The 26305-nt window shown below is 35.9% G+C and overlaps 2 protein-coding genes and 1 long non-coding RNA gene across 9 annotated transcripts in view; all 3 read right to left on the minus strand.

Moving 5' to 3' along the window:
- The window catches only part of LOC116166217 (protein eva-1 homolog C), a gene marked incomplete at its 3' end in the record, with an annotated part of 131620 nt that overhangs the window by 26414 nt on the left and 78901 nt on the right, over positions 1-26305 (minus strand). For 2 of the 7 annotated variants that reach the window (XM_031481080.1, XM_031481081.1), the window contains 1 exon segment: positions 10260-10717. In XM_031481080.1, coding sequence (XP_031336940.1) covers positions 10260-10344 — 85 coding nt within the window. 7 annotated transcript variants of the gene reach the window in all.
- Positions 15069-15828, minus strand: LOC116166220. Its single transcript, XR_004144293.1, has 2 exons — positions 15584-15828; positions 15069-15461 (listed from the first exon to the last, which is right to left on the minus strand). It is a non-coding gene; the product is annotated as an uncharacterized LOC116166220 (long non-coding RNA).
- Positions 21843-25485, minus strand: LOC116166216. Its single transcript, XM_031481078.1, has 2 exons — positions 25351-25485; positions 21843-24071 (listed from the first exon to the last, which is right to left on the minus strand). The coding sequence occupies exon 2, from the start codon at positions 23360-23362 to the stop codon at positions 21929-21931; it is 1434 nt and encodes a 477-aa protein (XP_031336938.1). The 5' UTR covers positions 23363-24071; positions 25351-25485; the 3' UTR covers positions 21843-21928.

A 26305-nucleotide genomic window follows, 5' to 3' on the forward strand; every position in this document is an offset into this window, starting at 1 on the left:
ACATGCGAAAAACGTTTTTTGCCGATCGTTGCTCCCCATGTTAACTTAGAGTGTTTGTAATGACACCAATCAAAAGAAGATTTTTTCTCATCTAATGATATACGAATTAGCTTATTTTCAGGTGCATTTCTCATTATTTTATCAAAAATTCGGCAATAAATACAATTAGCATAATCATGTTAAGCCATGGAAATTTCCTAACGAATTGAAATAGGTTTTCACATGCACGGAAAACAAATATCGCGTACTAGAGTAAAAATATTTCCGCTGTAAACGTTTATTTATAAGTAAATACTTTTTCCTTAGTGAACCGCATTTTACAAAAAAATTAATGCCAGGTGTCATAAACTGATATTGACTTCGACGTTTGATATTTTTTTTTTGAGTTGGATCCATCGTTCCTCGAAATGGGGGTTGAAATATATTATGTTATCAAAAATCTCTAAACCTTCCCCATATAGTGGGGGATATAGTTCCCACTATATGGGGAAGGTTTAGAGATTTTTGATAACATAATATTCGACGTTTGAATCTGCTTTTTGTCTTAGTCATGGCTAAACATTATTTTGGTAAGTGGAATTCTCGAGTTTTTGATAACATAGTGAGAAATACACCTGAAAATGAACTAATTCGTATATCATTAGACGAGGAAAAAAATCTTCTTTCGATTAGTGTCATGATCAACCCTCTAAGTTAACATGGGGAGCAACTATCTACAAAAAAACCCTTCTCCCATGTTACTTCCCTATGTTCGTTTTGGGAATATTCACTCGGCATAAATATTAAAGGTTCGGTAGTAAATTAGGTATATCCGAAAGTATACAATATTCTTACCCTTTGTTTGAGCAATCTGCCATACATTTTTGGCATGCAGGGGAACATGGCAATCCGTGTCGCCGGCAGCTGCACCGAAGGGTCTCGCAGCCTGTCGCGTAGCCACACCTGTTCAGAGCACGGACTGCCTTCCATACTTGTGGCAGCTTGGACTACAGAACCTTCCTGCCTTTGGCTTCAAGAGTCCTTCTGGACTTGTAGAGCTTCTCATGACCTGGTTTGCACATCCCCAGATATGGCCAGCGACATACGCCGCCCTCCTTATGTGCTCCTCCAACTCGTGCTGCGGCGACACGGGTTACCATGGTCCCCTGCATGCCAAAAATGTATGGGAGATTGCTCATACAAAGGGTAAGAATATTATATACTTTCGATATGATTTACTACCGAACCTTTAATATTTATATGTAAAATTCCTTTTCAGTGATGATAAGGCAATCTCAGAGGAGGTCAGCGATGTACTTGGTGATTCCTCATAGGCTTATAGGTACATTTTTTACCCCATGTTTTAATATCTCTTATGTTTTGTTAATGTGTATTTTTATTAAATAAAATAATATAAGTTTATATATTAAAACTTTGGAATATCTTGGGTTTCACCGCGTGCGACGTCTTCAAAAAGTGCAGTAGGGAAGCCCCTCATGCAGTTCCGATGCCAGTAGGTTATATTTGTTATCAAAAATGAATTCCCTGACCCCAAAAACATAAGTCTAGACACCTTACACGACCCGGTGTGCCTTAAAAATATAATTCGATCAAAAGTCTGTCATTTTCTAAAAATGGCGGCTTTTCACGGACTTCCGGTATCCGGATTACATTTATGGCGCTACCATTGGATTCCTCGGGTTAAAATCATACGGAATCGACACCCAGATCTCGTCTCTAGGCCATATTTAATTTTTAAAAAAATGTTACAATAAATCACCCCCACCCCCTTTAAAATCTACCCACACGGAAAATGTCACGTGTTCTTCGGGTCAAATCGTTTAAATGGCTCTAAGGAACAACTGTACCAAGTGGCACCTTGGTATAAAAAAATGCAGTATCTTTCAAGAATTTCCGTTATACCGCTAGTACTATATGGTTCTCTGCAGTGTAGCGAAGTCATCTTTCAGGAGCCATCAATAATAAAAATGGTCCAATAGAAGTTATTGGCCAACGACAGCAACAAACGACGCGTAGTTTAGGACTTAATTGAAAAAACCAAAACAAGTGCGAAAATTTCGCGGTTTTTCAAGTGCTGCAAATTTAGCACAGATCTTTCGAAGCTGCAAGCTTGGATATATGTAGGTACAGGACTGGTAGTGGTCTTAACAATGTATGAAAAAATCAGACCTGGCCGTTAGATTGCGTCGATATGACTGACCTATATTTGCCAATGCCATTTCCAAAGGGCAATCTTGTACGTACATACGCGGTTTTCGTAAAAGACATTCTGGAAGCTAGTGTTTCACAAACCAAATTGCTTTTCTTCCCAGCAAAACAAAAATTAATACAGATCTCATGTTCATTATAATACAGGGGTTATGAAAATGATTTTTTCAAAATTCCCAGATAACTCAATTTTAGGTGTGAGACTGGAGTCCAAGAAGTGAATTTACTGCAGATTTGTTGCTCATATAACTAACATTTCGTTTCATTTTTCGAATTATTTGCAAGAAATGAACGTTTGAGCTATAATGAGGTTACACCTTGAAATTGAACAAGACAAAAATTGAAGCAATTTCTCGCTTCTGTATAACGTATATTCTTTCTCAAACTAATACAATAAAAAAAACTTTCCAGTTGATTCGCGACAGTTTGTCCAAGAAGTAATGATTCAAATAGTCCCACATTTCTCGCTATTGCCACTTAAATGTCCGGAGCGAGGTCCGGGGCATGGTTATCATACCTATACTCCGGGGAGCACGGGACTTCTTTGTGTCATTACAAAATGTAAATTGATCCAATATCGTCGACCAACACAAATGTCACATCAATGTCGAGCAGGTGAAGTTTGATAAGGTATGTAATATCATATAAGGAATAAATTGCAAGAGTCCGTCTAGATTTACAACTTCAAAGCCGACAGAAACAAAAGGACCCAGTAAATGTTTTATGCTGTTATTATTTTCCTGTCGATTTAAAAAATCTGTTTGCAACAGTAATTTTATTTGGATGTTTTTGTCAATAAACGACATTGGTATTTAATTTTCTGTTAATGTGTTATTTTCTGCGGTATTGTTAGATTTGGAAAAGCTTTTACGAATTCACAGTTAATCCATTACATTTCACTAAAATAGGGGACAATGTCAGAAACAGATATAGGATTAAAGCCACCTAAGTTGCGCAGACAATGGAATTAAAGTACTCGTAATTAAAAATGTATCTAATTAATAATTATTATTGCAAATGATTGTTCCAAAATTAAATGTCTAAAATGAAATCTGATATTAAGTTTTTACACACGTTCTTCCAATTGAACATGTGCAGTGCCAGTAAAATACAAATTAACCCTTTGCAATGAAAATATGCTTGCCTTCTGTATGCTTTTCGAAGATAATATTTACCCTACAATTTTACATAAAGGAATAAATTAATGTAAAAATTTACATTTAAAACATATAGGTATGGTTTGAATTTGAACATCAAACGATGTCAGTTAATCTATCAGTCTGCGACTGAAAAGGGTTATAATTTTAAAAAGAAAACTTCTCTACTAGCAAATACATTGCACCTACCCAAAAGTGTTCAACAAAACTGTTAGAAATATTTCTATTTTGATACTAGAGAGAACAAAAAATTCTACAGCAAAAGTAAAAACAATTAACCTCCAAATTTAAGTGACATTCCGCCTACCTTTTCCATTTCCTGCTATTGTTGCCAAGTATTTGGCATAAGTATTATACACAGCCATTCCAAATATTAGGCAATAATGTTGAGCATTATTTCCGACAGGAGATAACATAACATTCTGCGAAGGCACTACCCTAATGTAAATAGAGTGAAATGTATTACGCCGTTAGATGAAACTGTAAAGTGTGTAATTGATCAATATATAATTATCAGAATTTGAATACAGGAAAAATGAGAATGTACAGCTGTCTAAGATGCGTGTTACCTTTTACCGTAGCTGTGAGTACAGATTTGTTAAGCTTCCTGGCATAAAAAAGTATTTATGGCTTGTTCTTGCTATAAACGTTCTTCTTCTAATTTTATAATCTATTGACGGTCTTATTAACATTTTTTATTGGAGACTTATTCTCTATTACGCTGTCGCCTTTGTCTACAAACATATTGTAAAAGTTTAATTTAGAAGACGACTAAATGTGCCACTTTCTTCGCCGATCGCCGTAAATATTTTTATGAGAATGTACGTGTATTTTGACGCGAAACATGAGAGTCACTGGACAGTTATCGAACATACTCTAATTACAATTTCTATTAAGGACGAACGGGTCTTACCTGTATAGTAAGTACCCAGAAGAATTATAGCTACCAATAATATACAGAGAACTGCACAATATAGATCTAGAACATAGCTGTGGATGTTCAATATTCACATTTTAAAACTTTCACATCCACAACGTAGAACATAAGACTCGATTCTGTAACGTGTCTTAAAATGAAATGGAGATATCCATTGCGTGGTGAACTCAAAATGGGGTTGACGTGAAATTTAATCAGTAATTGAAACACAAAACTTCCCCTAACAATTGAATTTAAAAAGGCGAAAAGCGACTAGTTTCGACCAAAGATCATCTTCTGGCTATATTACAGTTATTAATGTTTAAAGTTCTAAATATTAAAACGGGACATTCTAGAAGTTTGGTCGAAACTAGTCGCTTTTACGTCTTTTTAAAAATTAGTATGGGGAAGGTTTTGTGTTTCAGTTACTGATTCAATTTCACGTCAACCCCATTTTGAGTTCATCACAACATGGATATCTCGGATTCATTCAAACACCACCGAGCGGACATTATCCAGTCTTATAAAAGTACGCCTTGAAAGTATATACACAAAAATTAAAAAAATGCGCTATTGTGGCCACTTTGTCCGTCCGTCCGTCCGTCCGACTGTCCGTCCGTCCGTCCGCTCGTTTTGCGACGCTACTAGTTCTTTATCTTAAGAGCTATTGTTCTACTTTTTTCGCTATTTGGTTCGTTATGGTGTCGAGTCTTGCACCAAGGAAGGAATTTTTTCTGTACTGCTTACAAAAAAAGTTATTGTAAAAAAAACAAAAAACCGTTTTTTACATGTTCCATAATTTTACACTTTTGCCGTTTATTAACCATCCTAGAGATCATTTATAATTTTGTATTGTTGTCTGTCGTCTGTCTGTTGGTCTGTCCGTCTGTTCCTTTGCCTGTCTGTCCCTCTATCTGTTCGTATGAACGATAATTTTGTTTAGAAATGTCCGATCGCTTTTACATCTCCGTTAGTTGTGAACTGAATTGCATGAAATTCAATATGGGCATAGCCTTAGCCATATAATACACAATGCCAAAAGTTGAGTCGAATCGATTCAAAATTCACAGTGCCCTTTTCGCATCTCGACCATTTATAAACCGAATTGCAAACTTTTTTTCTAATAAAAGTATTTGAATGAAATTTGATACATAGGCACTTGGAATAAAGGAAAATCTAACGCCAGTTTCAAAATTTGGTTTTGCGCATGCGCAGTGTCAACTTTTTTATTTATGGAAGCATTTAAGTGCAATTTGATTCTTTGGCGCTTGGAACAAAGGAAAATCTAACATTAGTTTCAAAATTTAGGTTTGCGCATGCGCAGTTCCAACTTTCTTATTTAGAAAAGCATTGAAATGAAATTCTTCTTATAAACTGAAATTGAAGTAGCACGTCAAAAATGGATTGCCCATGTGCAACGCTATCTTTCATATTTGTGGCCGGATTTTTACGAATTTAACAGAAGTTGCATCTTACAAATGGGAAATGAATGCAAGTGGAAATGCGCTTTATGTAAATCGTTTACGATTACTTTTTAACTTGTTGTATTGTGAAGCTGTTTCCGTCAACATATTGTTCAATCCGCACTTCATTTAACATTTGTTCCTTTTTTTCCAAATTCTGGGGTAAAGTAATTAATTCATTCACAGCAACCACAATGCCATGTTTTCACAATACAGTTTGTTTGGTTAGAACGCTTTGAATTTAATAACGCATATTTGATTAAATTAGGGGATCCTTTTCAATCGTTTGTGTCTATTTCCACTGCGACTTCGCAAAGGAAAAGGAAGAGATTACATTTAATTGTAACAGAAAGTTGCAGTAAGGCGAATCAACGATTACACAAATTGATTAAGCAAACGCCAATTGTCGCTCGAGAGAACAATTATTTTTATCAACATAGATAAAGTGTTTCACCAATTAACAGGCAGTAAATCAGGTCAAATTTTATAAATTATTAATTATTAGTTATCCGAAAAAAAGCGAAACTCTAAATATACGGACCATCGAAAAAACATCGAGAAGCAGAAGATGTATGTGTTGAACTCACTACAAGGAAGTGTAAACAAAGAAACAGGGTTGCAAATGAAGCAGAAAACCTGATGGCCAAAAGGAACGCTCGGGACTGAATTAGATTCCACAGTAGATCGCCTTGGAGGAACCGGAGGGGTTTCCTATCGCTTTCGATGTGATTCTTAAAAACTACAAAAGTGCTGATGTTATCTGACATCAATAAAATAAATGATTATTTTATTCACGCTATTCCTGTTAACAATTCATCATTCAGAATGTTGTTAGATTTGTACCTATTTAATTGCAAAAACTGTGCTAGGAGTCTTAACTTACCACTGTTTGTGAAAACTATGTGTTGACCAGACGAACGACGTACAGACAAACACTAACCGTTACTTGATTTTAATCCGTGCGATTAGTTAGCCAGGCTAGACCTGAGTTCTGACAAGAGAAACACCGACCATAATAATAATGTTTATTGTGAAGAACACAAACGGCAGGAGTTCAGCCAAAGCTGTTTTTCCACTCCACCAGCAAGTACAGGTAAATTAAACCAAAGTGTACCTATATACTCTTTGATTAAACTAACTTAATTTTAGTGCAATATAAAAAGAAAGAAGATACACTATAATATCAGAAAGATAACTTACAAATAATTTTACATAGATATAAATGAAATAGTTAAGTATAATATCGTTGAGTCAAAGTTATTTTTTATTTTTTTAATTTTTTTTATAGCTCTGAGCTGCAAGAAATTTCGACTGCTAAGGTCATTGAATGTTCTTGCGGGTGAGCAGTCATACTAATCTCTTTCAGAATATCTATAGCTTCCAGGTATTTTAATAGGTTTCCAAAAGTATCTTCTGCTAGGCTAGGTTATGTTTTATGTCATTCGTGATGCGGTACTCCTTTATATTCACGTAAGGTCTCACATTCTTCAATTATGTGCTGTATCGAGAGTTCTCCTCGACATTGAGGGCATTTTGGCTTACTTTTGTTCAACAACAGGTATGAGTGAGTTACTCTGGTGTGTCCAGACTCCAGTGGCTATTCGCACCCAATTTACTTGTTTGTTCCTACTATATTGATTTGATTTAGGAAGTAATCTCACGTCTGGTATTACGCTGGATTTTCCTAAGTTGACTTTTGGCTGCGTTGTTATATATTACGTTACCATACTCAGGCTTCCCTCGGATTAAAGCATTTACTATTTTACTTAGTGACTTCTTATCCGCCCCATATGTATAATTGCACAGACTTTTAATCGATGAAGTGTTAATTTCGTTGTAATAACACATAACCGCTAACGGGGGTTAACATGTTTGCCTTTGAATGTTGGTTTCCATATCACGCCATTGTTAAAAATCCCGCAGGAAATTGTTCGTTCAACAGCTACCGCTATTATACATATGTGCATTTGCATATGACAAATTCTGTGAAAAGTGAACACTATAACTTTAATGGGATGAATTTTGTAAAGCAGTTCAAGTCCCAACTGAAAGATAATCCTGCACTGCTGTTTTTTTTAGAGAACACTACAAATGAATACAATCGGACCAATTTGTAAAAAAAATTCATTTAGAGATGAACGGACACGTTCTTCTCTGTAAATAAGTCGCCTCCCATTTATACAGGGTGTTTTTTTGGGAGCTTTAGTTAAAAGTTTCTGGGAAAGTAAAATAGGTAGGTTTTTGAAAATTTGTACTTAGGAGTTACTCTGAAGGCTGAATCGATGTAAAATATTTTCAAAATTGCCGCACTTCCGGAAACACCGGAAGTAGATAGTAACTTCGTTATTTTAAATGGCAACCCCTATTTTTTATTGCTTTTTTGGATTCTACGTGAAATTTCACTTCTTTTGATACCCATATGTCGATATCTACCATTTCTGGTTTTTAAGTTATTTTGACTTTAAGAAAAAAATGGCGGATGCAGATGGTACCTTGATAATTGATTACTTGCAAACGGTTGTAGTCATGGCAACCTATTTTTATCAGTGCATAGAGAATGAATAGGACTTTCTTTTAGTGCACTTAAAAAAAAGTTAAGTTGCGTACGACCGCCCCTATGGATATCCAAATTTATGAAACTTCAAAGACTAAAAACTCAGTTTTTTTTAATGGAATGACCACGTTCTTACTATTCCATGAGATAGAGAATCGAAATGGGCATATTTTGACAATACATGTTCCTATAGCTATCTTTAACAGTTTCTGACTTATTCCCATTTTATTGAATTGACACTATTTTTTTAGGATTTTCTTTTTAGTAGTCGGCCATGATTCTATAACAATTGAATTTTAAACAAATCTAGTGACACTAATCCATCACCCACTGTTATAGGTTAACATAAGTTTTTCAAAAATCGAAAAATGACTCGCAGTGGTTGCACCTATTTTGGAATTTAATTGTTATTTATGGTGAAATGGGCAGAATCGCGGCGCGTGCTTTCCGTACATTCATTCGAAAACTAGAACGAAATTGTATGAATTTTTGAAATTTTGTTCCCCTAATGCACTACAAACCGTTGAAGCACAAGTTATACAAAGCTCTACAAGAGAATATTTAAGAAAATGAATTGAATTGCAAATGCAAGATTAACAAAATAAATTCAATGCAAAATATTGTTGAAACATTTTTGGTATGGAATTGTTGCTAGAACAGATATCGCATTACCTCTCTTAATTTCCAGACTTATACGTTGTTTAAGAAATTCAGTTGACCGACTCTGTTTAGATTTTTCAAAAATTTTCTGTCCTATATCCTTATTAAATGAGTTATTTATTAATGAATTATTTAGACTAGAACTAGAATCAATGGTATTAAAGACTCCATTCCTTGATTTGTTTAAAATTCGATTGTTATAAAATCATGGCCAACTACTAAAAAGAAAATGCGAAAAAAAATGGCATCAATTCCGAGATCAATTCAATGAAATGCGAATAAATCAGAAACTGTTAAAGATAGCTATAGGAACATGTAATATCAAAATATGCCAATTTCGATTCTCTATCTCATGTAATATTAAGAACATGGTCATTCCATTTAAAAAAACTGAGTTTATAGACTTTGAAGTTTCTTAAATTTGGATCTCCATAGGTGCGGTTGTTCGCAACTTAACTTTGTTTTAAGTACAGTAAAAGAAAGCCCTATTCATTCTCTATGCACTGATAAAAATGGGTTGCCATGACTATAACCTTTTTCAAGTAATCAATTATCAAGGAACCATCTGCATCCGCCATTTTTTTTTCTTAAAGTCAAAATAACTTAAAAACCATAAATGGCAGATATGACATATGGGTATCAAAAGAACTGAAATTTCACGTAGAATCCAAAAATGCAAAATAACGAAGTTACTATCTACTTCCGGTGTTTCCGGAAGTGCGGCCATTTTGAAAATATTTTACATCGATTCGGCCTTCAGAGTAACTCCTAAGTACAAATTTTCAAAATCCTACCTATTTTACTTTCCCAGAAACTTTTAACTAAAGCTCCCAAAAAAACACCCCGTATACTTCACCAATTATATACGTAATAAATCCGTAAAACAATAAAACAGTAATATTAGTCATTTAGTACTTAGTGGATAATTAGGCTTAATTCAAATAGTCCCTATTATGTAAATAATTTTTAGCTATACCTACTTTGATAGTCCTCTTACATTATCGTTCGTTGATTTACTGTTGTTGATAGTGCTATAAATTCAGTTGACAGTATGTAAAAATAACATTAAACTTTTTTTATTGGCAAATAACCAAGTATATTGTTATGAGGAGTGGAGCTAATTTTGTACCTCTAAAATGTAAGAGCGTAGGTGTATTCTGTTATAGCATTGAATAATAAATCTGAATCTTTATTCAATTGTTATACCAAGGATACAAATATGTGTTTTTCTTTTAGTTTCAAAAGAGTTCAAAATAGAAAATAAAGCTGTGGCAATTTTGTAAATGGAATGTTTACGTTACCTAAGTTGTTAGAAGACACAGTTGCAAATCCGATGACAATGAAGTACAACGCGTACATGTCATTGTATACTGTTAACACTACCATTTATAAATAACATAAGTACCTAATCATTCTTTAAATGAAGTCCACCAACAACCAACAATATCGGCGCACAGAGCACAGTTAACCACGGTTAAAAGAATACTGATGGCCATGACCCCCAAGTCGCATTTGAAAGTTTAAATGTGGAAGAGGTAAATACTTTCGACTAAAATAGGCAAGACAATGCTATAACAGTTGAAAAATATTTCGGGTTGATGCTTGAACAATATAACTATTTCAAACACGAAATTAACTTCTTCCGACTTTTCCGATGCAGAATGTTGATAAAGAGACGGCCAAATTTAGTACTTCCGCGACTGTCTCAAAAAGTAATGGGACGAAAGATCAAGTTGTTTACTTTCTAAACAAAGATAACATCTAAAGGGGTAACTTTCATTAGGTGTGCACTCGGCGACGTTTTTATTTTGCGCAATTTACTTTACACATAATTGTTTATTGAATTTTGCTTCCGAGTTGCAATTCGCAAAAGTATTTCTGGTCATTTTGAAGAATAACGCGTCAAAAAACCATTAAATCTTTTATTACGAAATAAAACGTGACATACCCATAGGTACATACGATTTATTTATATTTTCATGTTGTCACGCGAATCGACTTTTAAAATGGCGGACGACAATTACCTAAACTTTAACCATTTTTCTTTCTTGTGAGATTTATTGGTAACTTGCAATTAACATAGGCGAAAACCGAAATTTTCACTCATCGTTTATAAACAAACCAATTTAGATCTTTCTTCATTCTCATCTTCTTCATAAATTTTGAACTTGGGCATTAAGAGAAGCGTCCTCGATATTATAACTCGATAATCTCAGTTAATTTTCAATCGAAGTTTGTTGGCTTAATAAAGCTTCGTTAACTAGGTACATCGTTTTAAAATGTTCTACTCCTGTAAATAGAGATTTGTAGAGAACGTCATCTCAATCCTTATCTCAATACAAGAACAAGGGCTCTATAAATTTATCTCGCATTGCAGCCATAGGTACATATACGGGCGATACAGCTAACGTACCTACATTTACAATTAGATTTTCTGCGGTACTTTTTCATTAATGCTAATTATTGCAAACTAATTTCAAGCGGTTTGAGGTCGACCATTAATAAATAAGCACAAATAAATGTCGGGAATTGCCCGACAAGCTAAGTTACTTAAAACAAGAAAACAAATGAATGATTGTAACTATTTTACTTCGGAGACGGTTAAATGTTTTTCATTCTTACTTTGGAAATTCAATAGATCAATTGCGACCTATAGAGTAAAGTTAAATTGCTTGCTTTGTTTTTAAAGACGTAGCAGATTAACCACCTACGCACACTAGAAGGGTGTGTTACCGTCATTTGAGATTAGGTGATCATTGATCACATAATTACTAGAGGAAGATTTAACGGATACGAACTTTTGAAGCATACAAAAAAAACGTACCTACTTTCTACCAGAACTACCCAAGAGGTTTTTAAATTAGAAAGACAACTTTTACGATTAAACTCGGCCACTATATACCTATTACCTATATACGCTCTTTATTCCTTAGCTCTTTGACCAAGGGTCGGGTACAATTCACCGGGAGTCAATCCGCCGGCAACGATTCGCTGTAAAATATTTGCCTCAGAGTACGATTCGACGCGGCACAATTCGCCGACAGGGGAGCATGGGAGACTGGCTCTCCAATGCCTAAGGTAAGAAGAGTTGGAAAATTTCATTACCAGTTGGCGATTATAAATGTTAATGATCTTACAATTCATCTATAGGGAAAAGGAATGACAGCGGATAGGTTTTCGTTGGAAAATGCGTAAGAAAACTGGCTCTTCAGAAACAGCGGAGTGCAAAAACTGTTTCACTTTTTTTCTATATCAGTTTTCACAGTTTGTCGAGCAGTTTGTAATAAAAGTGTCAAATTTACAAATTATTTATTTAATTCTATACTACCACTTACTAGATGGGTATTACCCGTTTGAGTTGGAAATTTTTACAGTTGAGTTGGCAAAATTTGATTTACGCCCCCCAATTTTGTTTGTCTAGACCCGTCCCTGTTAGCCGGGAACAATTCGCAGCGAACCATATATACGACTGAATTTTAAAGTGAAGATGCTTTTGAATATCTAAGAGTTCCCATGACTTTTAGCTTCCTAGCTCGTGTTAGGTGGCTATTGCGATCACTATTTTTTAGATACATATGTTAAAATTTCATCAAATGTCGACGTTTTAGATTATTTTAAGTAAAATTTTAAAGAATAAATTTTTTTCCGTCTGTATTAATGTATGTGCTTAGAGATAATAATAATAATGTTTGAAATGTTTATTATTACTCATTTCCAAATGTTAGAGGTCCAACCAAGTTTAGGATAAACTTATCGTTTGGTTCCTTTATAATAAAGTAAGTAGGTATACAATTTTTTACAATTATTGAATGTTACACAGAAATATTGATCACAAGATATGTGTCTCCCGCTTTAAAATTTCGTGTAATCAAAGCAATGAATAGGTCATATTTGATTTCAGGTCCCTTCCCTTGTATGAGCCATTTTCTCACTTCTTTTTTGAAGGTTCCAATTTGTTGGATGTTGAGGATATCTCTAGGTAAGGAATTATACAGTGTTAGTGTGGTAAATTCTAATCTCCTTTTTCCGTATTTGTTGTAGCAATAGGGCACTGCGCACATGGTTCTTCTAGTTCCATACGAATGCGGTAAGGGTATTTTGAATTCGTTGACATCAAAGTGCTTCAGCAAATGAAGGTACTTGTAAAATCCGGTTGATGTTAACGTATTTGTATATTGCAGCAAATCATGTGTTTGCAGGTGATTATTGCCAAGAATTAGCTTGAGAAGTCGTAATTGGAGCGAGTTGAGTTTTTTACGTATGATTGCTCAGATGCATATCCCCTCAATTAGTGCTTTGTAAACTATTTCCATGGTTTTTTTATTGGCAAATCTGCTCAGTAAATAAAGCTTCCTGATATTTTCTTTATCTTTGAGTGTATAGATATTGTATGTGCTTATCGTATGTAAGTGATGAGTCGATTATGGGTCCCAAATATTTAATATCGTTCACTATTTCTATGGTACTGCAACTGCATACCTTGCTGTGACCGAAATGCAATGACAATATATGCATAATAATTCTTGGTTTGCTTACTTTTTGCATATGTGAAGTGTGGAATAACATCGCTTTAGTTTTTTCTGGATTGGTGAAGAGTTTATAATTATGCATCCATTTGCAGACTTTATTTAATTCTTCCTGTATCACACTTTGGCAGGTATTAACGTCGTACTGTTGGCCAATTTGTTGACATCTGTATGTATCATTTTCACCCAATTTGTCTCGGCTACAGTTTTCTTCAACTCATTATATTTCCGTCTAATAACGTTAGTTGTACAACTTGACAGTTTTGTTGTAAGTTCCAGATTAACACATAAGGGGATTAATAGTCAGAGATTTTAGTAGATAGGCTATGAGAGTTCTGGTGCAACGTTGGTCAAAATTCCATGTTATTTCCCATAAGCAATTCTAAGGTCAATTTCGGTCATTTTTGGATCACGTCTGTCTTGCGCGCATGCGCGTCCCGGGCTCACAGTCTGGAGTTTTTTTTTGGGATGTCGTTGGTCCCATTTTGATAGTTAGGCAGCCAGGGTGTGGTATTTTGGAGTGGCGTTGGTCCGGGCAGCCGAGGTGTGGGATTTCGGGAGTTGTGTGGGAATCTTTACCACCTCTTTCAACCTAATCGACTTATTTCGACAGCCGGTGTTGGTATTGGCTCTCAGGGTGTGGGACTGCGGAATCTTTTTTTGTCTGTTCATGTTTTTTCGCCCAATTAGTTTCGTTCCTTTTTTCGGCAGCCCGGGTCGCAAATTTCCGTTCCCTATACAAGATCGGTTGCACGAACTCGTATAGGATATGGAAGTAGTGAATGTTTTTACATATCCTATCCGATTTCGTGATTTGCTAGCGGAATATAGCATATTTGATAAACAGTGTCAAGTTATAAAAGAAGTGAAGTGAAGAAGACGCAAAGAAAAATGTAGAACTGGGAACAAAATTTAGACCCGAATTTTGCGAAGTAGATGCAGTTCACTGGATCAAAGATTTTCAAAAGTTACAAAATCAAACTGGATTGTCCAACGGAATTACTAAGATCCAAAAAAATCGTAAAATATTTCATACTTTTCATTATTTTTTGTCTGTATCCAAAATGCCCTTTATTACTTGGTTCCAATGTTTTGAAAATGCAAATGAGGATAGTGCAATGTTTACATTACACATAATTGATCACGATCACGAAATCGGATAGGACTACTTCCATATCCTATACGAGTTTGTGCCACCCAAGATATATTAATTTGGTAGGATGACTCGCCGCCATTATGTAAGACAGAATGCGGCGCCAGTTAAAATCGCTCCCTAGATGTCGCCACCCATCCCAGTGTACTTCACAAAACTGTCAATTTATTCAAACACGTCATTTAAATTTGAATTAAACCATCAAATATGAGAAAGTGTTTGAGACCACAATACGCCCTTAACTCGTGATACATCTTTACTTCAAGTTCCTTCAGTATGTAATTGAAGCATTTCGACTTTTTTTTAGTCAAAATAATTTACCTACTTAGTGTAAATGCAATAATTACAATTCTTGTTTTGTAGATTGTCATAACGCGCAGCTTCTTAAAAATATGCGTAACTAGCAAAATTGGTCTCATTAAATTGTTGACGTTGTTTATAGAAAATTTATTTGTAAATATTTGTAAAAAATGTAACAGGCAGTTTCCCTGATAATAATATGGAAAAAGGGTCTATGTTTTAACGCATCTGTATTTTAAATTTCCATGGAAAGTAGGAGAGCGACCACTAAGTAATTGTACTCGGCATGAGACCCAAGGCAAGGAAGCTGTGCAGAAGTGTAGTGTAGTTGTATTTCCCCACACATCGTTAGCATCGACACCTAATACAATTCCACGTCGTTGCCTACGCAGTGATCTGTCATTCTTCTGAAGTCCGAAGTTGGTCGTTTTGCAGAGGCGTTAAATGGGAAGATGACTAAGGTTAGGATAAGCCACATTTTCCTACTTCCGTTTTGTAGTTCAGCCTCTAGCACTGCCACACTCCTGGAACAGAAGTTGGTTAAAATTATTGCACTAGTCCCCTTCTATCCAGCATTTAGATCCTGAGAGCTTCCGAGATTAAGTTATAAAATAACAAGGTAGGTTCAACAAGTCGGGTCCCCTACCTTCCATCTTAACAGTAATAATGTAGACTTTTGCCAGTTCCTTCAATCCCCATCTCAGCAGCCGAGAATCTCGCTAATCAAACGGGCAATAATGATTTTGTGTCAAGAGGTTCTTACAGCTCTCGGCATGATTGCTTACACCGTAGATTGTGTAGGTGAGGGTCATTTGATGCTTATCTTAATATAAGAAGGGCGGCTCCTGGTTTGTTCACATATGGTTTACATTGATCAATGACTTGTTGACATCGCTTGATCCAGTACAAACTCCGACAGCTAGGCGGGGTGAGAAGTCTGTAATGCAGGTATTGCGCTACTATTTACTGTGATAACGAGCATCCTTTTTAGTGGAACCCCTCAATGCTCTGTAACTTTGAACTTTAGCAAAGTGAACAGTGCGATGTGCAAGTTTGCTTGCTTATACATCCAATTAGTACTTGTCTATTTTATTTACCGAAATTGTTTGCAACAATAACTAGGTATAACACACTGTAGATGCCAAACCATCCCAAGTCGCTAAGTAACAAATTTTTGTACATAACATCATAACCTAAAACAATTTAAATGACATTAAGTTGAAGCACAGACAACATTTATACTACAGACGGTCAATGCAATGCTGTAGAAATAAACGCAACACCTAATAAAGTACGGCTAGTGTGTTGTCTACCTTGAAGCAGTCGAAATAAATTGTTGTAAAATGTGGTAGACGCACAGAAAACTGTTGTGTGTGGTAAAAGTGTGTAATAAATAGATGGAGTCATTTTTGTAAAAATAAAATACATATACTCAAACCTTATTTCCTCGACTTGAACACCGGCCTTTCCGTAGATAAGATAAGCGCTCACTTGTATAACATCATAAATTACATGAAATAGGATACATTTTAATTCTTCATTTTTCTCTTTTCTAAACATTTAAAAAATTGATGGAGCGGGTTTGGTTATACAAGGGCGGAAACTAAATTTGGCCTTCACATATAAAATTATGAGGTTGGACAAGGAAAGATTTTATTAGAATAATAAACATAATTTTTGTTTTTCCATAATAAATATATTATACCGGGTGGTGACTTGAACAACGCACCATAGGAATTGCAATAGTAATTTTTTCATTTCTGATTATTGACTTCTCTAATTATTTTAGAGAGAAAGTCTATTTAGGTTTTCTGTAGAGAAAAAAATTACGAATCCATGCATACTATAGCTTTTAATTTTCTGAACTTTGAATCCAAGAAATTGGATAATTAAAAACTGGCGCTTTTAAGAAAATCAGTGGTGCCCTGGCAATTTGAGATCAAAATGCAAGCGCTTTTGTTCGATTTCCTAACTCCATGGAATTACCGACTTTATAAACGCGACAGTTTTTAATTTTTTAATTTTTTATTATACCTGAATCACAATCTCCGTTTTAAATACTCAAATGCGTGCGAAAAAGGGCCTTTAAAACACACGTGCTTTAAAGTTGCTAAGTAACGATACTTCAAGTATGACTTTTGAAACTGTCATCTGGATGAAATAAAAAATCCTCTTAGGTCACTTTCTGTAAATGCAGAACATTTCTTTGGCTTTTGTACCTATCCTTTGGTTGAAGCTTTCACAAACGCGGGTAATTTAGGGTATGCTTCCAAATCTGTTCCACTTTTTAATCGCAGCACTGCTTTAAAGTTTTGAATGAATGCACCAAAATATAGAAGATTTAAATACCTTGGACATTTCCTTCATATATGCCAGCATTATGGATGCATTTAAGACTGTATTCGTAAGTAACTTCCTATTCATCCATGGAAACAACTTTTCATATTCTTTATAATAGGCTTTACTGGAGTTGGATTTTACACCTATCAACGTTTGTTTAGATTTTACAACAATCGATTTAATGGGCGGTGTATTATCTTTTTCAACGGAAATCGTTTAATTCACAAAGACGATGATTTTTATAAGCAAACGTCAAGTGACATTTACATGGCAATCGTGAAATTACGAACACCCAGCCCACTTAATTAGACACGTATTCGAGTATAACGTCAATATGACTTCATTGTATTCCCTATTTTTAAATTATACTGCAGGTATAATTAAAAATACTATAAGATACACGTGTATAATTAGTCTTTAAAGCACTTGCAACGTTAAAGGCACTCCGCTTTGCGTCGTGCCCTTAAACTCGTTGCGCGTGCTTTAAAGACTTGAGTATACACTTGTATCTTAATATACTATTTACTGATTCTGAATTTATAAAATACGAAACAAGAGTATGTACGGATTCGTTTATACAGGGTGACAATTTGAAAACTTACCACCCCCCATATCTTAGTAAATAAACGAGATATTTAAAAAAATCAAAATCCGGTTCGGTAATTCGGAGGGGGAATCACAATGACATAGTTGGCGACGCACCCCCTCACACCCCCTGCGCCCTAGCCACCCCAACTTTTAAATCTTAAATAGTGACTCCCCATGTGTGATACGTCAGTGGAAAGCTCTGAAAAAATGCTTTCCAACCATATCAAATAGCATTACATTTAGGTTAGTAATTATCGTGCAAATCAAAAAATAAACATGGAAAATCGTATTTAACTTGAACTTCCAAAGCCGACTCGACAGCAACTCATTTTTGATCGCCAGTTATAATCTATTGTCAAACTGTTGTCGAACCTTTCCAATGTTGGTTTTGCAATATTTCGACATTCTTGAATTATTCTCTGTCTTAGTTCGTCTATGTTCGCCGGTTGCGTTTTAAATACGACAGATTTCAAATGTATTATATTAGTTTATTTTTTGATTTGCACGATAATTACTAACCTAAATGTAATGCTATTTGGTATGGTTGGAAAGCATTTTTTCAGAGCTTTTCAACGACGTATCACACATGGGGGGGTCACTATTTAAGATTTAAAAGTTGGGGTGGCTGGGGCGCAGGGGGTGTGAGGGGGTGCGTCGCCAACTATGTCATTGTGATTCCCCCTCCGAATTACCGAAACGGATTTTGATTTTTTTTAATATCTCGTTTATTTACTAAGATGTGGGGGGTGGTAAGTTTTCAAATTGTCACCCTGTATAATTCGAGGTAAATCTTTCACTCACGCCTTTGACGCTCCCGACAAAGGCGACGACGGGCGACTTCAGCGCCCCCCAGACTTGGCGTCCAGGGCCTGGCCCCCCTCGCCCCTCCCCCTCGCACGGCCTTGCCTACCTATATGTAATGCTATTTGGTATGGTTGGAAAGCATTTTTTCAGAGCTTTTCAACGACGTATCACACATGGGGGGGTCACTATTTAAGATTTAAAAGTTGGGGTGGCTGGGGCGCAGGGGGTGTGAGGGGGTGCGTCGCCAACTATGTCATTGTGATTCCCCCTCCGAATTACCGAAACGGATTTTGATTTTTTTTAATATCTCGTTTATTTACTAAGATGTGGGGGGTGGTAAGTTTTCAAATTGTCACCCTGTATAATTCGAGGTAAATCTTTCACTCACGCCTTTGACGCTCCCGACAAAGGCGACGACGGGCGACTTCAGCGCCCCCCAGACTTGGCGTCCAGGGCCTGGCCCCCCTCGCCCCTCCCCCTCGCACGGCCTTGCCTACCTATATGTATCTGTGATAATACCATCACAACATTTTTTGATTAGGGGAGAGAGCGCTTAACGAACTTTATTTTATGTCAATGTGTAGGGTCAACATAGTCCAGTCAAATTAGTTCCAAAAGTATTCTAAACTGGATGTTGGCATTTCACACAACGAAACCAAGTGTATTTTATGTAGTTCCCTGTCCGGAAACTCCCGGAATATATTGCTATACAAAAAAAAAACAAGAAAAAATGGAAAAATGCAGTTTTTTTCACATTTGACTTCCCATATTATCTCGTCAACTATTGCTCGAGCTCATAGAATCGAATTTTCTGTTGGTACAGAACCGTTCATTTTTAAATGTTATTGTTTTTTTCTGGAAAAATACAAAAAAGTAATCCCAAAAATTACCATTTGTTTTTGTTGATACGCCCTTCTCGATGGTTTGTCCTTCAAACTGGATGACTCCCATAGCGTTTTCAATATTTTTATGGATGGTGGAACCGTAAAACAACCTATTCCTGTTGTCCCGATGAGTTTTGCAAATCGACGGACTGTGGAATTAGTTTAGTGGCCTGTTTAGTGGAAACCCCAGAAATAGAACAAGAAAGTAACTTTATAATAGGCCCTTGGCACTCTGTTTAATAAAAATCATACCAACTGTATCTGATAGAAAAATCGATTCTAAGCAAATCGTTCTCTTCATTTTTTCCGTAAGAGGAATAGTTAACAAGAATACGAGATACCTAATTAAGTCAAATGCGAAAAAACGATATTTTCCCATCTTTTCTTCGTTTTCTTGTGTATAGAAATATGTTCCCGGAGTTTCCGGTCAGCTAGACTGTCATTTACGGATTCAGGGGATTTTTTTTGCATACAATACACATGTTTTCGTTGAGTGAAGTGACAACACACTAAACCGGCAGACAGTAATAGATACAAAACTATAAACCATCTCGAGGATCGCTATTAAAACTTTGCTTTGTGACAATTTTCGTAGGTAATTGCACAAGTGCATCAAAATGCTCTTTTAACAAATTATGAAGTGTAACTTCAGCGCATTTTCCATAAATTGATCAATACTTCTCCAAAGGCCATACCTATGTGCGCTACGTTTTTGATTACTAGACGCATATATGGTTAAAATTTTAAAGAAATATCTTCATAAATAAGGAAGTTGACACTTACTGCGTAGTTGATATTGCGCGTCCTGCGCATGCGCTTATTAATCTCATATTTACCATATGCAATACGTTTGCTTTTACTATAAGTATCTTTGGTTAAAATTTCAAAGAAATATCTCCATAAATAAGAAAGTTTGCATTGCGCATTCTGCGCATGTGCACATCTGATTTTTACTATATGCGATATATTTGCCTTTACTACAAGTATCTGTGATTAAAATTTCAACAAAATATATTAATAAATAAAAAAGTTAACATTGCGCAGCTTCAATCGTCAAGATTTTCTTTGACTCAGGTGCCAGAGCGATACGCTACCGAATGCAAAAAGAACGAACTAAATATCTTGAAAACTGTAGAAGTATAGTTAAGACCTCGGACAGACGGACGGACAGAGAAAGTGGCTGCAATAGCGCACCCAACTTCGTTGGAAAATGCGCTAAAAATTATCAGGTTTATTTTGATGCACGAGTGTAATTCGGGGGAATATTTCCCGAATAAACATTACAAACTCGCCTTACCTACTTATAAAATTGTTAAAGTGTATAATAATAATAATATAAATTTATTAAGGGATAGGAGAAGCCATAGGGCCATTAGTATCCCCCCTCTACAAACTTGGTCGCATCAGATATAACAAAACAAGTTAACAATATTATGAAATACAAAGTAAATATAACAAAAAAAAAAGTAAAAAGTAAGTAAAACAGTATAACAAGAAAAACGAAAACATAATAGCTCTCTACGTATAAATTTACACATTAAACATCAAAAAAACATGTTCAGAGTCCTGCAACAAACAAAAAACGTGCGATCGAAACCATTACAGGACCTGGTGTGTCTAACATCTTCTGGCAGCTTGTTCCACAATTTGGCCGCTTGTATATAAAAGGACGATGCTCCAATGCTTGTCTGAGCCTTAGGAATATAAATATTTGAAGTCCTAGTACCGTAACAATGGAAACTACTGAGTGCCCGGAAGTTTGTGTAGAGATAAAGCGGTATTCGATTAAGAATGATTTTATGCAAAACTCTTAGCATGTGGTATATTCGATTAGTTCTCATATTTAGCATATTATGATGTTTAAGTATAGGTTGTATATGATCACTACGTTTAAGATTACACGCAAAACGTAAACAGTGATTTTGAATTTGTTGTATTTTATAAGACAATTGTTTTTTGAGTCCCTGATAACACACATCACCATATGTTAAATGAGGTAGTATTAATTGTTTTACCAGCTTTAGTTTAATGTGTGTACACAAAAGATTTTTAGCCTTATATAAGGTTCTCAGTTGATGTGATGATTTTGAGCAGATAAGTTTAATGTGAGGTTCCCAGGTTAAAGTTCGATCCAGAGTTAAACCAAGGACTCGCGCAGAGGTTGCAAATTCTACACAGACACCATTTATTTTCACAGCTTGTGTTTGTGTTATTTGTTCTTGAAAAAATCTGTGTATGCCTTTTTTGGTACCGACTGGGATGATTATAGTTTTAGCAGGGTTCAGTTTAAGATTATTTAGTGTTGCCCACTCATAAATAACCATTAAGTCACAGTTTAGTTGATTAATATGTTCATTGAGATGTATCGGTGAAGATCAGAAACATATGTATTGAATAGCAAGGGACCTAAAATGAGAAATCAAAATATTACCATCAGTCACTATTTTCGTTCGTTGGTTTCTATCACAAAGGTAGTCTTTAAACCAGTTTGAAGCCCGCCTGGAGAATCCTAGAGATGTTAGTTTCGTAATTAAAGTAGAGTGATTAACAGTGTCGAAGGCTTTAGAGAAATCTAGCAAACACAACAATGTAACTTCACCACGATCGATGTTGCGCTTCAGCGTACTTATGGTATGAAGCAGCGCCGTAGTTGTACTATGATCTTTTCTGAAACCAGATTGTTTCTCGTAATACAGATTTCCCTCTTCTAGGTGCGCATCGACTTGCTTATGGACTATTCTTTCTAGAATCTTCGACATGGCCGGAAGTATGCTAATAGGCCTGTACTGTTCAATGCTTACAGCGTGTGTCACCTTGGGGATCGGGCTGATAATTGAAGTTTTCCACGCTGAGGGCACGGTACCGCTATACAACGAGAAGTTAATCACATCAGTGAGAGCATTTATGCAAAACGGAATACATAGTTTAATTTCGTCCATCGATATGTTGTCGTTGCCTTTTGATGACTTACTCAATGACTGAACTGCATCCAAAACCTGCCAACTAGTGACAGAACTAAGATCAAAATTTTTCATACTTATAGCAATGCGATTTTCGGCAACATTAAGGTTTGATGGTGTAAATGCGTTTCCGTGATGTACACTTTGGTTAAAGTATTTATTAACGGTATTCGGATCTGACAATGCATGTGTCGTTGAATGTGAAATTTTTCTGTCTATAATCTGCATGTTACGCAGTCCAGACCACAGAGTACGAGGGTTAGATGCATTATGATTCACAAAATGATTCATTTGAATCCTTTTTTCAGTATTAATCATACGTTTTGTATCTTTGAGCAAGTTTTTATAAAATACCCAATCAGCTTGAGACCTGGTAGAACGGAATCGACACCAAGCATTATTCTTTCTTCGAATCTGCCTACGTATTTTCTTAGTTAACCATGGACTATACTTTTTCTTCGTAATCATCGTTTTTATTGGTGCAAAAATATTAAGTAAATTATTAATTAGGGAGTATAGGAAATTTAATTTGTCATCGACATTATCGAAAAAGTTAACATCCTGCCAATTTAACATAGAGGCTACATGGCTAAACGCCACATGATCGATACTCTTTATGTCTCTGTAACGAATTACCATATTAGAGGTTTTTATTACTTCGCAACCAACAGCATAATCAAACGCGATAACATCATGGTCCGCCGTTCCAAGAGGGCACAGATGGTGTATGTTGCTAATCTTTTCAGGACATAACGTAAACATTAAGTCAATTAAAGTACTTGAGGTGGGTGTTATTCGAGTCGGTTCCTTTATTAACTGGTGAAATCCCACTTCATTAAAAATATCCATGAATGAGGATCGGTTACAATTTTAGGCAGTCCGCGCACATACCGTATTGTTAAATTTTTCTCACCACGGGATTTTCTTTGATCGAGTTCCTCGCGCATTTTTTTAGGTAATCACGCTCATTAGGTGTTTGGTCGTTGCTAATTGTGATATGCGAGTAGGTTGCGTTAGTTTTAGTTTCAGTTTGTTTCTTAGAATGCTCTTCTGCTCTTCATTAGATTTAAATATAATTTTTAATGGTCGAGGTTGTGTGCGGTTAGAATTAGCAATTCCAAGACGGAAAATTGATAAATTCTGAGTGTCACATTCGGGATTGATGTGCTGTATGATCTCCTGTACTTGACGGTTATCATCCGCTTTACGTTCGGGTAAAGCTTCTTTGACACTTTCTTGTAGACCAAAAACAACAACATTTTTCTGTCGAATAGAACGCTCGTTTATTTCATTAATAATATCACAGATTTAAATATACTTAAATCTGTGATAATATGCTCAGGATTCACCTCCTTCTTCAAACTCTCGATTTCCTTTTCCAGTCTAATTATTTTATTCTTGTTTTCCGAATTTTCGGCTATGACTTCATCAAGTTTTCTTGTTAATTGAGCTACCGTTTCTTTTGTTTCCTTCTGTATTCCGATTAAGTAATCGAGTTTCTCACTTATTGACATGGTTTGTGACCTATTTCCATCCGCTTCTCGAGCAGGTTCTGCATCTGCAGGCAATTCACATTGATTGCATTGCCACATATAAGTGTATTCCCATGAAATGTGCAATTATCGCAGGGCTCTTTCGTTTTCTACAATGCAATTACCGCTGTAATTGACCGATAATTGCACACCTCAAATGGGATTTATTACATATGGATATGATGCAAATAATCATTCGAAAATTTGCTTACGTTTAGGTTTTCTCCAAGTTAAATGAAGTTAAATTGCTGATTGCAAGATTTATTCCACAAACGGAGAGACAAGTAGGCAAGTAGAGTACGTAGGTATATAAACAAACACGGAGATAAACTTTTTTCGAGAATTCGAAAAGTGGTGCAAGTTAGATATATCGTTTCTTATGCACCCAAAGACAACGAGTAATACGTAATTGCGAATATAAAGTGATATTTGCTTTGTATGTGATGTGTACCTGCAAAGATTATCAGCACTTCGCCTCAGATGTAAATTATGGGGATTTCTTGTGGGACAGCTTTCTAACAATAAAGTATCAATACTTCTTTCCCTAGACAATTTGCAAAACCATTCCAATAAAAGAAATCTGTAGAAGAACCAACACATTGTTGTATGCGCTAATAGATGGAGCAAAATCGAGGGATAGCAGGTTTTTAAATAAGGGGACATTTGAAACAAAACTTAGCGTGCTTTTTCCCCTTAAGATTGACCGTCTGTAGTATATGTTGTCTGTGGTTGAAGTACACTGATCACCCTGGCGCCATCTATGCATTGAGTTTACCTAGCGCCGGATTTGGCGTCAAATTTTACAGGTATAAGCGCGCCTACCAGTCTCTATATATCTTGGTGCCACCGATCACCATCTTGTATAGGGAACGGAAATTTGCTACCGGTACTACGCACTACAAGGTATATCTTATCGACTGATATAGATGAATGAGCCGTGTCTTTCCGTTTGCCTCGAGGTATTTCAGGGCGAGTTATTTTATGAATTAGGGTGCTCATATTTTTGACAGTTATGCTTCTCATGGGCTTGATATTCAGCCGTACCTCTCATGAGCTTGATATAATTTGGATTGCGGTAAATTTGTAGACGCGGGGATTCGAACCATCGATCTTTGCATTAGAACCATGGGTCCATCTATCTGAACCACTCGGCTACCGCGCCTTAATCATATCTACGTTAAAACAATCATATGTAATTACGTGTGCTATTTATAGAATAAAAGGAAGCTCTTTCATTGTAGAAAAAATCAATCGGCGGCTGCACCGTTCCCCTCGATCAGATCAATAACAATTTGCACTACTTACTTCAATCTCTAAAGTGATGATACTAGAAAACTTCTTTCTGTTCTATTTCCTTTCGTATTGATTTACCAAGCATCCATCCTGTCAAACGTTCTAAATAATACATCAATACAAATTGAACAAGAGAGGTGTCAAGCGTAGAGTTGAAAAATGGAGTATCTCGAACTGTAGATCCGAAAACAAAATATACAGTAGGTGTCATCTTAATAAGCGTAAATATCTTAAAAAAAATTCATCTCGCAATACTTTCAACCATCGGAGGCATTGGAAAGAATAAACGTACAACGCCATATGTAAAACACAAATAACCCTTATTCATACGGTATTACTTGCTCCACTCGCTCGCAAGCTCGCTCGTGTCGCAAACGTAAACTTTCTAAATAATAAGCGTCGTAACATGCGTGTAATACCATCACTGGCGATGTGCGATAAATTTAGATTCGAATTAACAAAACGTACCGTATCGACAGTATCCGCGACTTTTCCTGAATCTACCGATTGCAGTCAAGTACGGGACAATCATCACTTGATGCGACACCAATTTTCTTCTTTTCTGCTCGACTAACCAGTAACTTCATACCCATACATAGCATAAGCATTTCCAATGCTAAAAAACTGACATGATTAGGTCGCTCGCAAATACAAAAACAGCCGCAAAGTACTAACACGTGACTGATGTTGGGCGATGACAGCACGGCGACCTCTACATGTGAAGGATAATGTGAAGTAACAAAAACTGTTATAACCCTAATATTGTGACTGAAAGAAAAAACAGCCTTCTAAAAAAATTCACAAATTAAATCCATCATAAAGTTTGATTAAATGAAACTCAACGTGCGCGTCGCAAATGACAAAAAGTGACAACTATAAATTCTTATACAGGACTCAAAACCAAGTGACCCGATTTTATCTTGCGGTATGAAACAAACTTCTTCTAACTTCTCGAGAAAATTTACAA

This window comes from Photinus pyralis, unplaced genomic scaffold (assembly GCF_008802855.1).
Source record: "Photinus pyralis isolate 1611_PpyrPB1 unplaced genomic scaffold, Ppyr1.3 Ppyr1.4_LG3a, whole genome shotgun sequence".
Lineage (NCBI taxonomy): Eukaryota > Metazoa > Arthropoda > Insecta > Coleoptera > Lampyridae > Photinus > Photinus pyralis.

Excerpts from the sequence above, each read along its gene's own strand:
- LOC116166216 (XM_031481078.1), bottom strand. The coding sequence starts at position 23,362 with ATGGATATTTTTAATGAAGTGGGATTTCACCAGTTAATAAAGGAACCG.